A 21,373-nucleotide genomic window follows, 5' to 3' on the forward strand; every position below is an offset into this window, starting at 1 on the left:
TGTCAGATCAGACTTATAAGTCTGAACCACTGAAACACCTGATCTGCTGCATGCTTGTTCAGGGGCTATGGTTAATAGTATTAGAGGCAGAGGATCAGCAGGGCTGCCAGGCAACTGGTATTGTCTAAAAGGAAATAAACATGACAGCCTCCATATACATCTCTCTTCAGTTCCCCTTTAATTAAATGTCCCCCCCACATTCAGGGGTTCTTCAAATACTTTGTAGTAAACCTATGAATGTACTATACATGCTGCCATTCCAAAACAGTTCCACGCCTGGCTAAAATTTCATTTTCAATGGACTTTTTCAATTGTATAAGTATATGGAATGGGTTCAATTAGAGTTGTAAATTATGCCTGCTCTTTCATCTCTCATATGCTGCCCCCTTCTGGCCAACTATCTGCAGCTTTAGATATAAAGGTATGTAGACATGCATTACAACTGTCACCTGTGGGGATAATACACGTGTCACTCGGCTGCAAGCAACATGTACTGTCTTCTCTGAGTTCGAGATAAAGGACAACATAGCAGAGCGCATGTGGAGCAGCTTCTGGCGGGCAAGGATTCAGATACTGGTAACAGCATTAGTCGGCACCAGTCTTCAGCTGACCTAGAACAGCTATTCTTGAGAGATAAACCTGTAATCCTTTACGACCTGTTCTCACTTGCAGTTGCAAAACACTTAGCGCTGGTGATTTTACCATGATTATCACAGTAACATTACTGTACACAACATGTTTGAGCCATCGCGATTGCTCTACAATCACGGTAAAATGCTGCATGTACTACGATTTGCGATTGCCGCAAATTTCCTGTGATCGGTAGCAGTGAGGTTGCACTTTAAGGCAATTAGCGGGAATTGCCCACTAATCACCCCAGTGAGAACAGGCATTTACCAATGTGTCAAAATATTTGTGCTTGCTGCCCACTGCAACCAGTCATACTCTAATCCAGGGGTAGGGAACCTATGGCTCGGGAGCCAGACGTGGCTCTTTTGATGGCTGCATCTGGCTCATATACAAATCAGTAGGGGTTGATTTTGAGCAGCGCAGAGCAGCTTAGTGTGGCAGCGCAAGTAAAAGGCACACTACTGCTGTAGCATGCACTAAGAACTTACTTGCGGTTCCCCCCAAAACTAACAGCCACTCTAATTGTCCCACCCTGGATCCTGTCAGGTCCAGTGATGTTGTTGGACGAGATCCCCGCACTTTGATTGGCCCAATAGACTGCCTGTCACTTGACAGGCAGCCTATTGAGCCAAAGTGCTGGGATCTCGTCCTACAAAGTGAATCAACCCGCAAGTCAGCTAGCTAATTGTACAAGCTGTTAGTCAGTATTTCTCCTGTCTGCCTCTCGGGGAAATTGCTGATGTTGCTGAAACCCAAGAGAAGCTGAAGACACGTCTGACACTTCCGCTGCCCGGAGAATCAAGTGTATACACATCACCATGGCAACAGGGACGTGAGCCCTCTGCTGCGCATGCGCACTGTGCCAGTTTGAAACATATTGTATGGCTCTCACAGAATTACATTTTAAAATATGTGGCGTTTATGGCTCTCTCAGCCAAAAAAGGTTCCTGACCCTTGCTCTAATCCCATATGAACAGCAGCTCTGTAAAAATGACAGTTGGAAGCAGGAAAAGTGTTTCAGGGTAACCAACATTACATTTTGTTGTACACTGAGGAAGCCAAATCCACGAACCTGACTTCCCATGCTTGCATAAACTAATAGGATATTTAAAACATGAATTAGAACACTTGCAAATCATATTAAAGCAGGGAAGTCCTTAGTACAAGCTTATTAGGCACATTTATGTTCCACGTTTGCATTAAAGTATGATTCACAACTATTTTGGAACGATATACCGTGTAAAACTATGGCCTCAATTCACTAAGATCATGCTGGAGCTAAAAAGGCAAGAGAACACTTACCTCCACACAGTGAGTTATCTTATCTCTTCATTCCTTAAAGAAAACCTGAACTGAAAATAAAAGTCAAAATAAACATACACAAGTCATACTTGCCTCCTGTGTAGTCTACTCAATCTATTTTTCCTCTCCTGCATCCTGTTTGTCCACTGTGATCAAGGGAATTTTCCGTCCTCCATTTTGAAAATGGCTATTACCCCATAACAGCTTTCTGGTCAGCACACAGTTAAACTGTAACATCGCCCACTTGAGCCATAGGGAAACATGCACACATCAGTTCTCCTCTCAGCTGTAACTGACAGCAACTGATACATAACTGACAGCAACTGATATATTTCAGTTCTGACAAAATGTTGTCAGAACTGGAAGGGATCACTGTAAGAAGAAAATGGTGAGCTTCTGAGAGGAACTGATGGCAAGGTAACTATGTAATGTTCATTTGAAGTTACCTCATGTGTTTATTTTAAATAGTTTTACTCAGTACAGGTTCTCTTTAAGTTACCTCCTCTGTAGTTATTTTCACACGCAGTTACTTAACAGCCTGTCGTTAACGTTAGAATTCTGTAGTTATTTTAAGGATTGAAGAGTTAACTTAAAGACAGAAAAGTTAACTTTAGGTTTGCCTGAGGTAAAATGTTTCATGAATACTACATGCCTTATCACCATGGTGATAAGTATAGAAACGGCGATAAGCTTAGTGAATTGAGGCCAATGTCCGTAACCCGTAATAGAAAATAAAAGCAGCAACCAGTATTTTTCCTTTAAATTTACTTGTCCCCGGAATGCTCTGGGATAATGGGAGGGGGCTGGGAGGAGAATTCTGCATATATGATCAGTAGGGATGATCACAGATATGCAAAATGTTCTGAGTTTATGCAAATGTATGCAGCTTGAAAATGGACCAATTTAAACCTGGGTTTAAATTGATTGGTCAATTTTCAAACTGCATACATTTGCATAATTTCAGAACATTTTTCATCTCATTGATCATCCCTAATGATCAGCATATGCTAAACATCACTGGGAGAGCAGGGCTACATACCAATATATAGCTATAGGAAGTGTTTCTGATGCTGAAACCTGAAAATTTACATAAAAGTGGATATCCTGAATAATTTACTGCATTCTACTACACCTCACTACACTAGAGGAAGACGGAGGCAAAATAAAGGGGGGAAACGGAGCCCATAAAGAGGTGTGGGCATGTTTGCAGACACTTACCTATGTGTCTGTTCTCTCCCGAAAGGCTGGGTGTCCCAGTAATTTAAGCCATTAGCAGCCATGACTAGATTAAGCTGGCGACTCCTCGTTCCCTGTTCTCCTACGATCTGGAGCGCAGACAGAGGTGGAATTGAAATACTGCGCATGTGCCACACATGTACCTCCAGTTCAAAGTTTGCAGACTAAATCTAGTCACGCCTGCAACTGGAGTAAAAAAACTGGCACACGATACACGTTAGTGTCTACAGACATGCCCACACCTCTGTGTAGACTCTGTTTCCCCCCTGTCTTCTTTTAAAGAGAAACTGTAACTGAAAAAAGTGCCCGGGGGGGGGGGGGGGGGGCTATTAATCTTGGGAAAGGGAAACCTCTGGATCCTATTGAGGCTTCCCCCGTCCTATGGTGGCAGCGCTAGAGGTCCCCAAACGGTGGGCATGTAAATATTTACCTTCCCAGCTCCAGCGCAGTAGCGGCTCTTGGCTCAGGCAGAAATAGCGCAAGTCGTCTGCACTGTAGAGCGGACCCGATAAGGTTCAGCTATTTCCGCCTTAGCCCATCGGGGAGCCGCTACTGCTCCTGCGCTGGAGCCAGGGATAGTAAATATTGCAGGCGTTGCTGCGCCACAACACAACAATTTGTCGGCTGTGGTTTCAGGGGAGTCCAGTGCTGCCACTGTGGGATGGAGGACAACGGGGGAAGCCTAGATAGGATCCAGAGGCTTCCCGTTCCCGAGGTAAGTAGTCCCCAGGGGCACTTTTTTATGTTACAGAGTCTCTTTAAACGGGCATTATTTTATAGGTCATTATTGTGTATGGCAGTCAGAACCATTAGCAGGCGAGTGAAACACTATTTGAGAAAGACGTCTCTGAGCTTAAAGACTGCAACACATCAGACTTCTTTATAAAGAAGTGGCCAATGTGGATTGCCACTTTAAGATCATCTACATAACCATCAGTGCTTCGATTGCCTGTAATCTGACTCTCAATATAGAAGGGGCAATTACCACTTTTAGAAATGCAAATGATTAACAGAAATGTGCTGTTATTCCACAGAAATATTGGCCATTTTATGGGGATCAGTTGACTGACATTTATAAATAGGCCACACCACATTTCCACTTTTGGCTCGAGTTACATTTTAAAGCCTCGTACACACTTTCAATTACGATTAGCCAATCACTGACCAATTTTACTACCTCCATGTAGGATGAGGGTTTACCTACACGATCTGCTCATGATGTTCAATATATGTTGACCCGCATACTACATGGAGGTGGTCAGATTGGTCAGTGATTGGCCAATCAAAATTGAAAGTGTGTACCAGGCTTAATCACTTAAAGAGGAACGGTTGCGAAAATCTTACAATTTAAAACATATACAATAAGAAGTACATTTCTTCCAGAGTAAAATGAGCCATAAATTACCTTTCTCCTATGTTGCTGTCACTTAAAGTAGGTAGTAGAAATCTGACATTACCGACATGTTTTGGGTTAGTCCATCTCTTCATGGGGGGTTCTCAGGGTTTTCTTTATTTTTAAAAGCCCTTAGTGAATGGCAGTTGCTCCGTCCAACTGCCAAAAAAGTGTGCAGCGAGCAGGGAGGCTGGCCAGCATCATTGTATAAATCTTTTTTCAGGGGGAATGTCTTTATAAAGAATAAAGGCCATGCTGAGAAGCCCCCATGAAGAGATTGACTAACCCAAAACCTGTCGGTAATGTCAGATTTATACCACTTACTGTAAGTGACAGCAACATAGTGGAAAAGTAATGTATGGCTCATTTTACTTTGGAAGAAATGTACTTCTTATTTGTATGCGTTTAAAGGTTACGATTTTTGCGATAGTTCCTCTTTAAGGACCACGGGCTTAAACTCCTCTAGTGCGAACACTGCCATTCCAGCGCAGGAGACTTGGGCGCAGCAGTGAGTTAACTTCAGTGCTATCAGAAGACGGAGCTGAAGTTACTTATAAAACACTATAAGTCGGCCTCCAGCAATTGCTGGAAGCCAAATTATTTCATTTCCCATTATCCATGGCGGCCTGGAGGGGAAATTAGTATCTAAAATAAATAGGAATTTGTGCAGGAACAGCATAAGCCATACAGGCTGTATCCTGCGCCGATTCCTCTTGTACTCCCTCTAGCGACCAGGCCATTTTTTGCTAATTAGGCCACTGCAGCTTCAAGGCCTCGCTGCAGGGACGTACAACCTAGCACACAAGTGATCCCCCCCTTCTGCCCACCAACAGAGCTTTCTGTTGGTAGGCTAGGATCCCTGCAGGGGGGTTTATTTGTAAATTTTTTTTTGTTTGGCCTTAGATCGCAGCGCTCTACACTGTACATAGACGGTGGTTTCACTGTCTAAGTCTCCTAGAGGTGATTGCCGGCACGCACGATCTCCTGCAAAGCACGCCCCCAGGACTGCAGCCGATTGGCATTAGGCGGTCCTGGGGCTGCTGCTGCGTCCACGCCAATCGTGGAGCGGTCTTTAACTAGTTAGGGCCGACCAACTGTTTTTCTCACATGCGCAATGAAAATATGGCAACTAATCAGATCTATTAGGAGAAAAACTCCAGTGGTTTAGTCTGTCGGATGATAATCACCTTAGGCTGATTTTAATCGCACATGGTGGTCAGGTCCCTTTAATTAGTCAACATGAAGCAGGTTATGCACATTTGTACAGTAGTTCCAACCAGAAACAACAACAAACCACATCAGACAGGTTCATTAAGAATTTATCACATTTTGTTACACAGGAATATAGGCTTTCCAATTCCTGTTTCCACATTTTTTTTCTTTTAAATCACAGAAGATAAAAATCCTCGAGAAAGAAATCCAGTGGGGATTTTTTCCTAGGCACCTTCTTGAAGGGGGAAAAAGGGGGATAAACAAAAAATATATATCAGAGACAGGTCCTCATATGTTCAGGCTCAGATCAGGTCACATTTTCTGTGATTAAGTACAACCGTAACCGTTTTCTCACTTAAAGGGACCTGACATTGACTGTCTTCAGCCCTCTTTTCATCAAACTTAAGGCGCAAAAAACAAAAATTAAAAACCTTTAAAACGGTCTAGATACAAATTCATGTAAACAAACAAAATGGGAGAAGGATTTTTAACAGTGTGTACAATCTTAATAGGGAAAAAAAAAATCTTTTTCCATATTGAAGGATTCAAAGGAAGTAGGAAACAAACTAAGCCTTCACAAACACAACGCCACAAATATTGTACAATTAACTTTATAATACATCTCAATTCATACTAGGAATGCAATCTAAAACTGCACGCTACTTCAGTGAAATAAAAAGAAAATAGACGTTTTGTGCAATTTGCTGCCCAAAATGGCAGTGATCCCTGCATTGTTTTTTTATTATTATTATTTCAAAGGAACTTAACCCTTTAACTGCCAAAAAGATCTGGCAAAGCAAGGCTTGGCTGTCCTCTTCCAAAGGAGACCGGGTTAAGTAACAGTTACGTATAATATAAAAAAAAATTAAAATGAAAAAAAAAAAAAGGCAAAAATTGGCAAACATCCAGCATCTCTATTTTTTTGTAGTTTGTCTTTTAAACCAAGTAGGTGAAACAGGTCATGATTTTTCTTTTTTAAAAAATGGTTACTTTTTTGTTGTGTTGTTTTTTTAATAAATATACTGTATCTGACATCTGCACGGACATGATTATAGAATGGTATCAAAGTAAACAAATGGGCCAGCCTTAGACAGCTGGTGTATGTGATGGGAGTCCTTCCTCTCATTGTGTTTGGTATCCAGCCATACGGTAGCCTGTTTGGTTTGTGATCAAAGTTCCATTCTGTCCAGGAGGAGCTTGAACACTGTAATTTGGTCCCACCCACGCTGCTGCAGATGATGGTGTTTGACTGCAAAAAAAGAAAAGAAAAAGAAAAGGGGTTAAATGCCAGTCTGCTATCAGTTTTTATCCAGTTATTTCATTAACTATATTGTGTACTGCTTTCAACTGAAGGCTTTTTATCTGTGAACGAAGTAAATGTTCTATTTACTGCTAAAGATGAAGAACAAGAACACTTGCATAATAACTGGCCACTGAAAAATCTTGCCTCCTGAACAATGTAAAATTATGTAAAAGGCAGATTGTTGAAGTATGCTAACTGACTTGTACCATTGAACTCGTGGATAAACAGAGGCGCCAGCAGGATAAACGCAATCGTTAAGTTTTAAAATTTGCTGGGAGGCAGTGGTGGACTTACCTCCAAATAGCAGACTAGACAACTTTCTGATATAAACAAATACATACTTTAGTAGTACCCCAATAGATGCTACGCGTTTCGCAGGTCAAAGCCCGCTTCATCAGGCACTAGGTAGGGGACAAAGCAGTAGCTGTCTTACAACATGTGTAGCGCCTATGTGTCTGTTCACAGAGGCGCTACACGTTTTGTAAGACAGCTACTTTAGATAATGGATTAGGCAACAGCAGAAAGGGTGAGTATTAAGCAACATTAAGAAAGGTTAGGATAGGACAATTATAATGAGTATTGGGCAAGAACAATCCTACCTTACCATCATGTAAAGACAACCCCACAGAGATAAGCAGGGCCCAATTATTGGTCACTAAAACTAGGCACACAGTAACGATCCATGCAGATATGCTTTCTGCCTCCCAGCAGAGTCAAGTGTTCTTCTCTACAGAGAGGAAATGGGCAGACGAACAAGTAGCTTCACATTGCAGGATCTTCCTTAGACGCTCCCAATATGAACACCAGGCATTAAGTCACAACAATCCCACCGGACAGATCTCTACTACGGAGGCCAGCGACATCCACACAATTTAGATTTCCTTCTTGTACAATAACAAACAGCTATTTTGCCTGAGAAACATCTAAAGCAGGGATGTGGAATTTTATTATGGATTTCTATAGCGCCAGCATCTTCCGCAGCACTTTACAGAGTATACATGTGGAACTCCAGTCCTCAAGGGGAATGTCCTCACACATTTCTGTTGTTTGATGGGACTAAATCAAGAACGGTGTGGTTCATCCAGTAAAACACATTTCTCAGTCCATCCTCAACACTGGCATGGATATCGCCCTCGGGGACTGGAGTTTGCCAAACATAGCTTTAGTAAAAATCCTACATATGGAGGCTTTGGCGTTGTTTACTGTAATGATAATGTGAGCTTCTTTCATGATGGCAAAGCTTTATCAATCCAACTAGCAGCACAAGAGAACATTTGTTATATTTTAACCACTTCAGCCTACAGTTCTGTTCACCTTATGCATCTGAGCAACTTTCACCTCCCATTCATTCGTCAATAACTTTATCACTACTTTTCACACTGAAATGATCTATAGCTTTTTTTTCCGCCACCATTTACGCTTTCTTTGGGTGGTACATTTTACTAAGAATTTTTTTTATCCTAAATCCATTTTAACAGGAAGATTAAGAAAGAAATGGAAAAAAAAACTCATTTTTTGGCCATTATAGTTTGAAATTAATGCAAGCTACCGTAATTAAAACGTATTTTATTTGCCCATTTATCCCGGTTATTACACCGTTTAAATTATGTCCTCATCACAATTTATGACGCCAATATTTTCTTCGGAAATAAAAGTGCATTTTTTCAATTTGTGTCCATCACTATTTACAAGCTTATAATTAAAAAAAAAATATTGTAGTATACGCTCTTGACATACATATTTAAAAAGTTCAGACCCTTAGGAAACCATTTATGTTTTGTTTTTATGTATTTTTTTTTCTTTTTTATAAAAATTTTTATTTGGGTACATTTTTGGTGTTGGAGGTAAACAGTTAATTTTAAATGTAATATAATGTATTTATTTAATACAAAATGTATGTGGGTGTAGTTATACTATTTGGCCACAAGATGGCCACAGTCAAAAAGTCCTGAAAGCAAACGATCTCACTTCCAGGAAGCATTAGGAAGACCGGAAACGTTTTATTCTGCAGAAAGACAGCGGCCTCTGCTAAAAGACCGCCGTTTTTTCTGCCGGGGACATAGATCAATGAATGGGAACTATATTCCCAGTCATTGATCTCGGGGCTAACGGCAGTCGGCGGGAGCACAAGCTTTCGCGCGCCGCTACAGCAGCAGTTTCTATCTGGATGGATATATCCGTCAAGATAGACTTAAGTGGTTAAATTCTTGAATTAAAAAAATATGTTTTTTTCCACCTATAAAAGATTTAGTGCTTGACACAATAAGAAAAATAAATATGATAAAACGAGAACCAACGTTCTCTTTAATAGAAGAAGAAAAAACCACACACACAAAAAAAAAACCCACAAAAAAACGACATCACAGCCACTAAATGCTTCCACAGGTAACTCTGATGCACCTGGCTAAAGGTTTCATTTTGATGGGTTATGACTGATAAGTTATCCTTACCTAAATCCCTGCTGATTCCATGCCTGTCCATACACTCCATAAGCAGGCACCTGCCACCCATTGGGCATATACTGGCCTATTTGTTGAGCTCCTCCATACCACTGTCCCCACTGTCCATATGTTGGTGGAAAGCTAAGTTGACCTTGCTGCAAATGGAAAAGGCAGAGTAACAAATGCATATTAAACATTTAAAGAATCAAATGTACTTAGATGAAAATTGCATAGGAAAAATGGTTACATATTACACTGATAATAACATCTTATCCTTTAAAAGGGCCTTTTTTAAGCTTCAGTCATGTGAAAAAGTAAGCATACCAAATGTTAAGTATTATATTCTTGAACATATGTAGACAAAATACTTTTCTTTTGAAACAGTGTATAAAAGATGGTCTAATAAACAAACTTTGCACTAATTTAGCCAGGGGCATAGCAATAGGAGGTGCAGAGGTTGCGACCACATCGGGGCCCTTGCACTAGAGGGGCCCTGAGCTGTCCTCCCTCAACTACAGTATTAGCATTCTATAGGTCCCATGCTCATAATCACTTCCATAGATACTTTGAGTTGTGGTTATCATTAAACTGTTCCCCATCCCCCACTTGCACCTCTAATACTGTAGTTGCCATTGGTAGGTTTTGGTGCCCATATCATTTGTTATGTATAGAGTGCTTGGGGGGCCCCATTGTAAGACTTGCATCCTACAGCTCCTTAGCTACGCCACTGAATTTAGCCATTGGCTGATTTTGTTGGGTTGGCCTGTTCTGAGCAATGGCAGGTGTATGACATCTCTAAAGTAATATTGCCATCTTCACTGATGATACGATATTATGTGGAATCATCAACACCCAGCTGGACAATGGCATATTTCAGTGCTCATGCCCAATTCATTACGAGGAAAAAAACAATACATAATATGTCCTATTTCATGTAGGTTTTCTTGTAAAGAATCCTAAAGTAAACCTAATGAGTGCAAAATGTCTAAAGGGGCCATACACTGGTCGATTTGCCATCAGATTCGACCGAAGATAGATCCCTCTCTGATCGAATCTGATCAGAGAGGGATCGTATGGCCACCTTTACTGCAAACAGATTGTGAATAGATTTCAGCCTGAAACCGATTCACCATTTGTGGAGCTGCCGCTGCTGAAGCCCCCCCCCCCCTGCATACATTACCTGCTCCGCCGGCGCGAGTCCCCTGGTCCCCGCAGCTTCTTCTCCGCCTGGACCCGGGCATCTTCTCCGCATCGGCTCTCGGCTGGCATCCGTGTATAACTTTCTGTCACTCCAGTGACAGTTCAAATAGAGCGCCCTCTATTTGTACTTCCGCTGTCACTGCAGTGACACAGGAAGTTGTGCCGGATGCCGGGATGCGGAAGCTGATGCGAAGAAGATGCCGGGACCAGGCGGAGAAGACAGCGGTGAACCAGGGGACTCACGCCGGCGGAGCAGGTAATGTATACTCGCTGTATTGCGTTGGTCGTCGGGCATTCGAACGCCGCTATCGATGCACTCCCGACCTGCCGGCGACCGAGAAAAATCTTCCGCACGGATGGAACGACGGGAACGATGGATTTCGGACGGAAATCCATCGTTCGGTCAGCGGTGTGCGTGGCGATTTCGATCACTGTGATCGAAACGGCCGTATTTCGAAAATCGTTAGGTGTATGGGCCCCTTAAAACTGCATGGCAGTAAATGTTCACGTTTAGGACAAATTCTGCTGGCAGGGAAAGGATTAAAGTGGGAGTGGCATGTCAAAACAAACAACAGACCTAGAGATATGCCCTTCCAAAATCAACATTAAAGTGGACCTGAACTCATCAGACCTCCTCTCTGCTCAAAGATACGTGACTGCATAATAACCTTTAAAGAAAAATCATTTCTTTTTTACAGCTGATACAAATCCTAAAATAAATCTGCACTGTTTCTACTTCCTGATTCATGGAAGCAGACATATATTGTTGACAGCCTGTGCTTTCAAATTAGCTTATCTGCCGTGGCAGTCATGTGACACGGGGAGAGATCAAATTACAGCTTGCGATTAGACACAATTGAGGGGGAATTAGACAGACTAAACTCTAAAAACATACAGGGTGCATTTCTCTGTTTTCCATCTGTGCAAAAGTTCAGGTCCACTTTAGGCCTGGAACCCACTACAAAACGCTATCGGAATCGCTAGCGTTTTGTGTGAGCGTTTTGTAAGAGATTTCATGAGCGTTTTTGGCAGGGATTTTAAAAAGTGCAAGGTTTTTGCCAGCGATTGTGTAGCGATTAGTGTTTTTAATTCTGATTGGTCCTTTCAATTAATTTTAATTATTTTACAGTGTGCAGTAACTTCAAAACGCTAGCAAAATCGCTCCGTGTAGGTTTTGATGAGCGATTATGCCATCGCCTATATACTTTAAATTGCAGAAACGCCAACGCTAAAAATGCTGCATGTCCTGCGTTTTGGTAATCGCAATCGCTCCAGTGGAATTTGGCCCATCCATTAACATTAGCTGAGCGTTTAGGGAAATCGCTAGTGGTTTGAATCGCTCACTAAACGCTCACAAAATCGCTCCAGTGGGTTCTAGGCCTTATGCTGGGTACAGCAATTTCCCACGCGATTCGCGGGATCGATTCGATTATTTCAAACATGTTCGATCGGGTTTTGATGGATACAGCCGTCGATTTTGCATACTTAATATGCAAAATCGATGGCTGTATCCATCGAAACCCGATCGAACATGTTGGAAATAATCAAATCGATCCCGCGAATCGCTCAGGAAATCGTAACGTGTGTACCCAGCATTGAAGCGGAAATAAAGCAAGCTACACTTCTGTATTTCCCACATTTTTAGCTGAGGCATACATTTTATCCAAGCACCAAAGAAAGCTAGATGGATAAAGCAGATCAAAATCAAACTTTACTGGAAAGATTATAATCTGTTTAAGAATTCAGCAAAAAACCCTGATATATTGTGTTATGCAGTTACTGCTTTTTTTTCCCCATCAATTATTTTTCAGTTTGTTACGGTTTTGTCCTAAAGTGGATGAGCAAGTGCTTTGTTTACCTCACACCTGAGGGCCCTTTCACACTGAGGCAGTGCCGTATTTTTACCACACCCCACCACCAGGCAATGAAAGTCTATGGAGACTTTCATACTTTTGCGGTACGTCGCGACGGAAGTGATATTTTCACCATCCATGCCACAGGTCAAGAACATTAACGCTGCAGCGAGTTGCCGCAATCTGCGTCGGAAGTCGTGTTAGTCTATGACGTGTGGTTTTGTAAAAATTCACTGACACGGCGCTGCAGCGCAAAAGCGTATTTTAAAAATACGCTTCCGTGCACTTCCGCATACCCGAAGCAGGAAGTGACGGTAAGCGTCACTTCCTACTTGGCTGATGGCTGAAGGCCTGTTTTTTGATAGTGAAATAAACCGCATCGCTGACGCTGGTTTCTAGTGTGAAACCAGCCTATAGGTCACAGCAATGGGTCACACAGAGCGAGCGGCACGGTTTACATATAATTCATACCTGGCAAAACCAATCTTTCTTCTCAGCTCTGCTCCATCTACTTATACCCATTTCTATAGAAGTGGCTGGGCACTCCAATCACTCTCTCCTAATGATTGATCACACCTAGTCCACACCCATGCAATCTCTCCACTGGCCTCTCGTGCGGCAGAAATGCCAGAACAGCCTGGAAATCCCCACTGTATCCCACTATAATGTATGCAGACACCATTGTGTAGAATAATATTTCTCAACGTTATTGTAGCAGGTACCCAAAATTAGTTGGAGTACCTCGTATTGTGAATAACAAAATCTCAGGTGCCCCTTGACCCATCTATATCTGATTGGTGTACTCAACATAATGCTTTCCAAACATTACTTTTAAGCTTTAATTCCATAAAAAATGCATTTAGGCTTAATTTATAGAATTTATCATCTTTTAATACCAAAACTCATAATACCAATTGACTATGACAAGTTCAAGTAGCCCCTGAATTCGAATGAAGTACCCCCAGGGGTACACATACCAAGTGTCGAGAACCTAGGGTGTAGAACATGGAGAACAGTCTGGAATGGAGAGGGCCACAGTCCCTCTGACACTCAAATACTATGAACAATACAATCAGACATGGGTAGATGGCATCCACGTTATGTAGATTTTAGGCATGAGCTAGGAGATTTTCTTGCCGCGGCTATGGTGAGAAGTACTACTACTTTTATCAGTTTGTAAAGTGCTATTTCACATTTTCTGTATCTCATGTCATTCAAAGCCAAGGATCTCAATGTGATGGATTTATAAAAATAGAAGGTTACTACTCTTACCTGCTGAACAGGGTTTAGCATATCTGGAGTCTCCTTTCCCCAGTAGCACTTCACCACATGACCTTCTATGGTCGTTCCATTCACGCTAACTATAGCGTGGGCTGCACTTTCATGAGCGCTAAACCTGTTGACAAAACAACCAGTGTTTAACAGTATTTACTCACTGCACATTACACCTGTTGACAAATTCCTAGCATTAAAATGTATCTATTGCATGCCAGTCATAAAGCCCATTTCAATTCAACTCATTGACCATTTCTACTAGAGACTATGTGCCCCAGATATTCCATTATGACCACTTTACTTTTGCCTTACTGGGGAGGCTGGCAGTAGCTCCCACGTGAAAGTACATGTAGGTGACACGTACTCGTTAGAGAAACCAAGGGACAGATCAGACCTTTGGGGGGTCTCTCCTCTTAGAGATGGAGATCAGAGGCAGCAAGCTTCTCCACCCTATCAAATTGCACAACTGCAGCCTGGCTCTCTGCTGCAACCAGGTTGTGCTCACATTTCTTCTGAGTTACACTTCTGTAGATTTCTGTAGATCACGGAAATGAGTGAGCAAGGAAGTTCATGCTCACTCACCTTCTCCTGCTCTGGCTATCCAATCATTTGTACCAGCAATCCTGGTTAAAGGTGTATACAAATGCATGAAGAATGTCACCTGCTGGGATTGGGACTCAAGTGCTGTACATACAGGCCTATTGCTGTGGAGGGGGGAGAAGGGACAATGGCAAGGGGCACGATGAAGCGGCTTCAGCAGGAGGGGTTATAAAGAAAAAAATGCAGTCCGCATCTCGGTGATGGTTTGGGAAGGCTGTACTGTAGATTCTGCAAAGCTGGACTCTCAGAGAACCCAGAGAGCATGAGTAGGGGCTTTGAAGTGAGACAATGAGAAAGACACAACGAGAATGGTAGGAACAGTGTTAATGGGTGGGAGAGTAGGTGCAACCCTTTGCAGCAGATGACAAGGGTGATCTGATGGCTAAGGGTCAGTCCAGATTACCCCTAAACACCACATTGAGATTATAGGGGACTGAAAGAAATGGTACAGAAAAACAGAGAAAATGGAGAAGAATAAGAGAATGGGATGGCAGAGATAAAGTATTGGCATCATATGCCTCTCACTTCCGGTTCCAAAGCAGCAAATCAACTTACCGTACAAAAGAGTACCCTTTATCTGGAAAAACTCGGACCTCCATTATTTGACCAAAAGGAGAAAATGTCTGACGCATGAGTTGTTCTGTGGGAAAGAGATAAGAGCTAGATTGGTAACCAAGTCTTACAGAGACTGGATAAAGCAATACAGAATTCTATAGAAATTACCTGTTAAACCAGATGTAACACCACCACAATATACAGTGCAGTTGCTGGGACTTGACTGGTTAACCACCTCATCATAAGACAACTGTTTTGTGTTAGCTGAAAAAAAAAGCATACATGTATGTAGGTTCTGCAAGTTAATCAAAACTGGGAAAACGATACCAGGGCTGTGGAGAAATTATAGGGAACCAGGAGTTTGAGTAAAAAGAAAAAAAAGTGTACTTAACTCTGGAGGACACATGGGAACAAACAGGGACAAGGAGAACACGGGGACAAAAATGGGAGACAGAGGCTGGCACATGGGGGACGGAAACGGGAACAGAGGCTGATATATGAGGGACAAAAACGAGGAAACGGGGACAGAGGCTGATACACGAGGGACAAAAACGGGGACAGAGGCTGATACACGAGGGACAAAAACGGGAACAGAGGCTGATACACGAGGGACAAAAACGGGGACAGAGGCTGATACACGAGGGACAAAAACGGGGACAGAGGCTGATACATGAGGGACAAAAACGGGAAAACTGGGACAGAGGCCGATTCATTAGAGACAAAAAAAAGGGACAAAGTCTGACACATTGGGGACAAAAACGGGGACGCAGGGGGAAAAAAAAAACACTTCCGCAATAGTAGTCTTAAGATGTACGCTAGCCCTTTGTCCTCTATTCTATGTACCTGCCACCAGGGAAGCAAGGAGGCGTGGACACATTTACTGAAGCAAACAATATAGAAGATAAACACCGCCTACAACGTGGAAGAGTGTACATGCAATTAAGGTGCTGGGAAATTTGGGCACAGGGTGAAGCCGAAAAATGTCTCACCCTGCTCCTGCAAAAGTCCCAGTGACGTTAATTACTATTCCCTGTCCAGGCCGCTGTGGACTCTGGGTTAACCTCCTTGGCATTCAATTTCCCAAGGATTTCTGTGCAAAAAGTGATCCAATTAATTTTCATAACTTTTTTTTTCCTGTAACTTGCCAAAATGTGTCAAGCAAGGGTCTAGTATACAGTGCAGGAGAATACTGTTCACAGCAGGTTTTGTATTGAAGTGTATAACCGTTAATACCGCTAGGGAGGTTAAGAGATTTCAGCTGCCAGCCATTTACGCTGTTTTCATCGTAATCTGGACCCTGTCTCTTGACGGCGCTCAAATTACTTACTGTGCGCTGCCATAGGCCGTAATGTAATTTACATTACGGCTTATGGCAGCGTCTGGTGCGTCCAAATTTTCAAGCCCCGTTTTTGCCTGACTCGCATGGAAGGTACAGGCTGGTCGTTCCATCTCAAACCCTGTCTGCCCCCAAAAAACACACAATTAAATCCTGGCCTTAGAGATGAATTCCAGTGAAAACAATGTAATAAAAAAAGTGCTTAATTTTTACAATAATTATGTATAAATAATTTAGTCAGTGTTTGCACATTGTAAAGTCTTACCATGATTTACATTCTGACATTTATCACATGGTGACATTTTACTGCCGGCAGGTGATGTCAGTAGAAGGAGATGCTGCTTGCTTTTTTTGGCAGTTGGCAACAGCTATAACAGATATATATGGTAAAATACATGACGGTGCTTCGTCTCTGGTTCTCTTTTAAGTGTCTTCTAGTTTTATGCCACCATCATATAATGCTGCCAGCTTGCATCATATTTATTCCATATAGTGCTCGATAAATCAGGAAGAGCTTGTGGGCCAGAGTGGAACGCATGGTATCCTCCCGTAGATGAATTACAGTGCACGTTAAACCGGTAGCCGAACCACCGCGAGAACTGCCAAGCAAGTTGGGGGAGTGACGTCACGCCAGGAAGTAACCACGGTGGATTAAAGCAGCGGACTGAAGTACCGCGAGATTTCCTGCCGGCTACGGCGGATGCGCCGGTTTGGTCACACTCAGTACGGCAATGGAAGTCACGTTGGAGATATACTGAGCCTGGTATAGTGGACTGTCTGACTGCCCTGAATAAGGGGACATTGATCCTGAGGGACGCTGGCGGGACTAAAGTTTATAAACACAGGTGATATTCATTTCACTATCTGCTTAAAGTGGATCAGAGATGAACTTTTATTCATTGCATAATTGTGTTCCTTACATATAGTTTATAGGGCATTCCTCAAGCCAAATACTTTTTTTGTTTTAATACTCTAATTCCCTGTAAACTAAACAAGCCTCGCCTACAGCTTCTCCAAAACGCCAAGGCACTCAGACCCATGTAGCAAGGGCTTATGGGAGCTCAGTCTGGGCAGGAGGAGGAGGTTACTAGCCCGAGATTTCAGAGGCAGAGGGGAGGGGGGGGGGAGTGAATTTTTCACAGGCTGGGGGGTGGAGATGCAGTTGCAGATTACTTGTGTAATGTAACAAACAGAACATGGCCGCTCTCATTGTATCACAGGAATAAATAAACATGAAACTGTTGAAGCTGTATGCAGCCAGATTTGCTGTGTAGATAAGATATAAAGACAAGTTACTTGTTATAGTCAGTTTTTCATCTTGGATTCGCTTTAAAGAGACTCTGTAACAACAAAAACCTCCCCTGGGGGGTACTCACCTCGGGTGGGGGAAGCCTCCGGATCCTAATGAGGCTTCCCACGCCGTCCTCTGTCCCACGGGGGTCTCGCTGCAGCCCTCCGAACAGCCGGCGACAGAGCCGACTGTAGCTTCAATATTTACCTTTGCTGGCTCCAGCGGGGGCAATGTGGCTGCTTTCGGCACGGAAATAGACGGAAATACCCGATCTCCGTCAGGTCCGCTCTACTGCGCAGGTGCCGGAAACTTGCGCCTGTGCAGTAGAGCAGACCCGACGGCGATCGGGTATTTCCGCCTACTTCGGAGCCGACAGAGCGCCTGCGCAGGAGCCAGGAAGGTAAATATTACGTCACCGCTGCACGGAGGGCTGCAGCGAGACCCCTGACGGATGGAGGACGGCGTGGGAAGCCTCATTAGGATCCGGAGGCTTCCCCCACCCGAGGTGAGTACCCCCCAGGGGACGGTTTGTCGTTACAGTTCCTCTTTAAGGTGATATTGAAAGCTGGATAGCTACTCTTCTTTGATCTTTATGTGCAATACGACACATCCTTTTGAAAAGGGTGATAGGGGACCTGATTTTTTACAGCAATAGAACAAATCAGAATTTATACTTTTTAGAGTGTGTTTTTACATACATCCATATATATGTATACTTTTAAGGGCACCGCATAGCTCCCATGTATGTACGTGTAGTGTGGTTTGTGTGTAGGAAGGGTATGTAAGGAATATTTTTTCTGATGAAAAATTTAAAATAAAAATTAAGAGATTTTAATATTGATCACCTGTGCTCCTTTATTTTGCAATATAATTGAATAAGGATCCAAAATCCATACCCCTTCAGAACAGCAACTGGCTGCACACTGGGGTTCCCACAGTGACAGATGAAGCAAGGCTCGTGGGGGTGGGAGGAAAAGAAACAGAACTGAGGCTGGCAATGTTCACCTGTACATACACCCACATGCCTACCTCTCACCTATCCTAAAAGTCACTGAGTGACCCCCCCCCCCCCCCCCCCCAGTCACCTCTCATGGACTCTCATGGACATCACCAACTTAATCATCACCACTCCCATCTAATTACTGTCCCCACCATTCATGCCCACAACTGATCCAAGCTCCAGCTCAATGTGTCCACATCTCTACTTACTTTTGATTGTCACCTACCCAACCCTTACGTTGTCAACATCCATGTTCCTTCTCATTGCCCCACCAACATATCCTTCAAGTGTTTTCCCAGCCATTATGTCAATCCCCTGCATCCCCTCCTTAGCTCCACCTCACGACGACTCCACTATCCTCCCAGCCATATAGTGTCCACTCTTCTTGCACACCTTCACCTGTCCTCTCAATCCACTGTGTCCACCCTCACAATTCACCTATATGCTCCGCTAGTGTCCCTAATGCTGAATACACGCCATGCGTTTCCGCGTCAAATGCGTCCGTCGATACGCGTCGATTCGATTATTTCCGAGCATTTCGGTGATTTTTAGGTCGATTGCCATGTAAAGTATGGCAGATCGACCTAACAATCCATTGAAACGTGAATCGGACATGTCGGAAATAATCGAATCGATGCGTATCAACGGACGCAACGAACGCGGAAACGCATGGGGTGTCTTCTTCATTACCATTTACCCTATTACTCCAATTTGCCCATCCTTACTGACACCGTCGTTATCCCTCATCAGCAATCCTCCACTGTGGATTGCCAATTTAGGCAAATTACGATGAGTGACAAAAATATGACTGCTCCTTTATAAAAATAGAAATGTGTGTTGTCAGTGTTCTTTACTGTTATAGTTACATAGTTATTTCGGTTAAAAAAAAGACATACGTCCATAGAGTTCAACCAGAAAACAAAGTACACCACCAGCCTGTTCAACTATTTATAAATAGGTCCCAAAGAAACTTACATTCATAGGTGTTCTTTGGAGCTGGTGGTTTCCTCGTGGCCCAATTAGTTCTAATCTGTCGACCTCCAAGCCACTGTCCACCCATCTGTGCAATGGCATTTTCAGCATCCTGCAAAAACCCAAGATGTCAATTAAAAAAAGCTCTGTACACAGAAAACATTATGGATAATATACTACATATACAGAAGACATGACATTGCTTAATCCCATACAGAGTTCAAAGAAAACCAAAACATGCCTTTACGTTGTGTTCAATATGCAGTGAAAATCGTCCCTTATACTTTCTCAGCTTAGGTTGCAGAGCCGCACTCACTGGCTACTGAACAATAGGATGAGGTGTGCAGGAACATCAGTTGCAGCAGAGCACCACCTCTGTAGGATTACTTTACATTTATTAATACATAAAAAAGAAGGTAACCAATTCAGGACCATAGGCTTACACCCCCCTAGTGACCAGGCTTTTTTTTTTTTTTTTTAAATTAAATTTAACTACTGTATTTTTTTCTACCCCCCACCAACTAATCACAGCGATCGGCTCTCAGACATCATCCTATGACAGCTGATCGTTCTCTGTGCCTCCCAAGGGGACAGCCGAGTGTTACGGCTGTCCCCAGTACTGCCTTAGATAACAGCACTGAGGGGCAAAGCACGCCCCCAGGATTGCACGCCAATTGGCGTTAGGCGGTCCTGGGGCTGCCGGCGCATTTTGTCATGACGCGGTCTTTAAGTAGTTAAAATGGAGCTGTAAGGCAGTAATAGCCCGCTGTTTCTGGCTGATATCAAGCAGCCCAAAAACAGCTGACTGTTGCTGCTTAAAGTGAACCAGAGACGAAGCACCCTCATGTATTTTACCATATATATCAGTCGGAACATTACAGAAAACACCTACCCTGCTCTGTTTCATCTTTCACCGCTCATCCTTATCAGCCCTGATAAAATCCCCGACTGAGCATTCAGTCTGGCTTTGCTCAGGAATCATTATAGCCAAGTGTGTGTTCTCTGATGTCTTTTCAAGCCTAAGTCTGCCCCCTTGTGGCTCTGCTCAGGAATCATCATAGCTGAGTCATAGCAAAGCCAGACTGAATGCTCAGTCGGGAATTTTATCAGGGCTGATAAGAAGCAAGCTGAACAGTGAAGCATGAAACAGAGAGCAGGGTAGGGGTTTTCTCTAATGTTCCCATTGATACATATAGTAAAATTCATGAGGGTGCTTCATCTCTGGTTCACTTTAACAGTTTCATTTTAAATGTCTGTCTTTTTTTTATGACTTATTGCATATAAAGTAATCCTACAGACGTGGAGTTGAATACTTATTAGATTTTTGTAAGGCACAGATCTTAGCCCCATTAGCATCTACAAAGGAATTATCTTGCTTGAAACAAGTGCACGGCTTTTGAATTCAGCCGGCAGAATGCATTGTGCTGTAAATTCGTGCTTCATGCTTTGATGCATCTCTGCTAACAGCGGATAGTCCTGTTATTGTCTCACACTGCCCCCTAGTGACAAGTGGCCATAAATACATATTACAGCAGTACTAATTAGTAGCAAGGAAATGTAACAGAAATAAAAGTGCTAAATTAAATTGGCCTGGAGCACTTGGAGGCCTCTAAATAAATTTGCCGTTAAAGGGTTAAATACGGATAATTTTTACAAAATAGCCAGAGCAAGGGTATTCCTACCTTTACATTATAGTCGAGAGTCCTCTCGAGTCTACCATAAGCTAGAAACCCCCAACCCATAGAAACATACCAACAATACATGACAAGTAACG

General features: G+C 42.9%; 1 protein-coding gene across 3 annotated transcripts in view; it reads right to left on the reverse strand.

The window, feature by feature from the left end:
- Positions 1–5,758: 5,758 nt before the first annotated feature.
- TIA1 (TIA1 cytotoxic granule associated RNA binding protein) overlaps positions 5,759–21,373 on the reverse strand; it is a 41,170-nt gene continuing 25,555 nt past the window's right edge. For all 3 annotated transcript variants that reach the window (XM_068274920.1, XM_068274919.1, XM_068274921.1), the window contains 6 exons: positions 19,603–19,711; positions 15,169–15,264; positions 15,001–15,085; positions 13,843–13,966; positions 9,527–9,672; positions 5,759–7,022 (listed from right to left, as the gene is read on the reverse strand). In XM_068274920.1, coding sequence (XP_068131021.1) covers positions 6,896–7,022; positions 9,527–9,672; positions 13,843–13,966; positions 15,001–15,085; positions 15,169–15,264; positions 19,603–19,711 — 687 coding nt within the window. In that variant the 3' untranslated portion in view covers positions 5,759–6,895. The remainder of the gene's footprint in view (positions 7,023–9,526; positions 9,673–13,842; positions 13,967–15,000; positions 15,086–15,168; positions 15,265–19,602; positions 19,712–21,373) is intronic.

Source organism: Hyperolius riggenbachi, chromosome 3 (genome assembly GCF_040937935.1).
Source record: "Hyperolius riggenbachi isolate aHypRig1 chromosome 3, aHypRig1.pri, whole genome shotgun sequence".
Taxonomy (NCBI): domain Eukaryota; kingdom Metazoa; phylum Chordata; class Amphibia; order Anura; family Hyperoliidae; genus Hyperolius; species Hyperolius riggenbachi.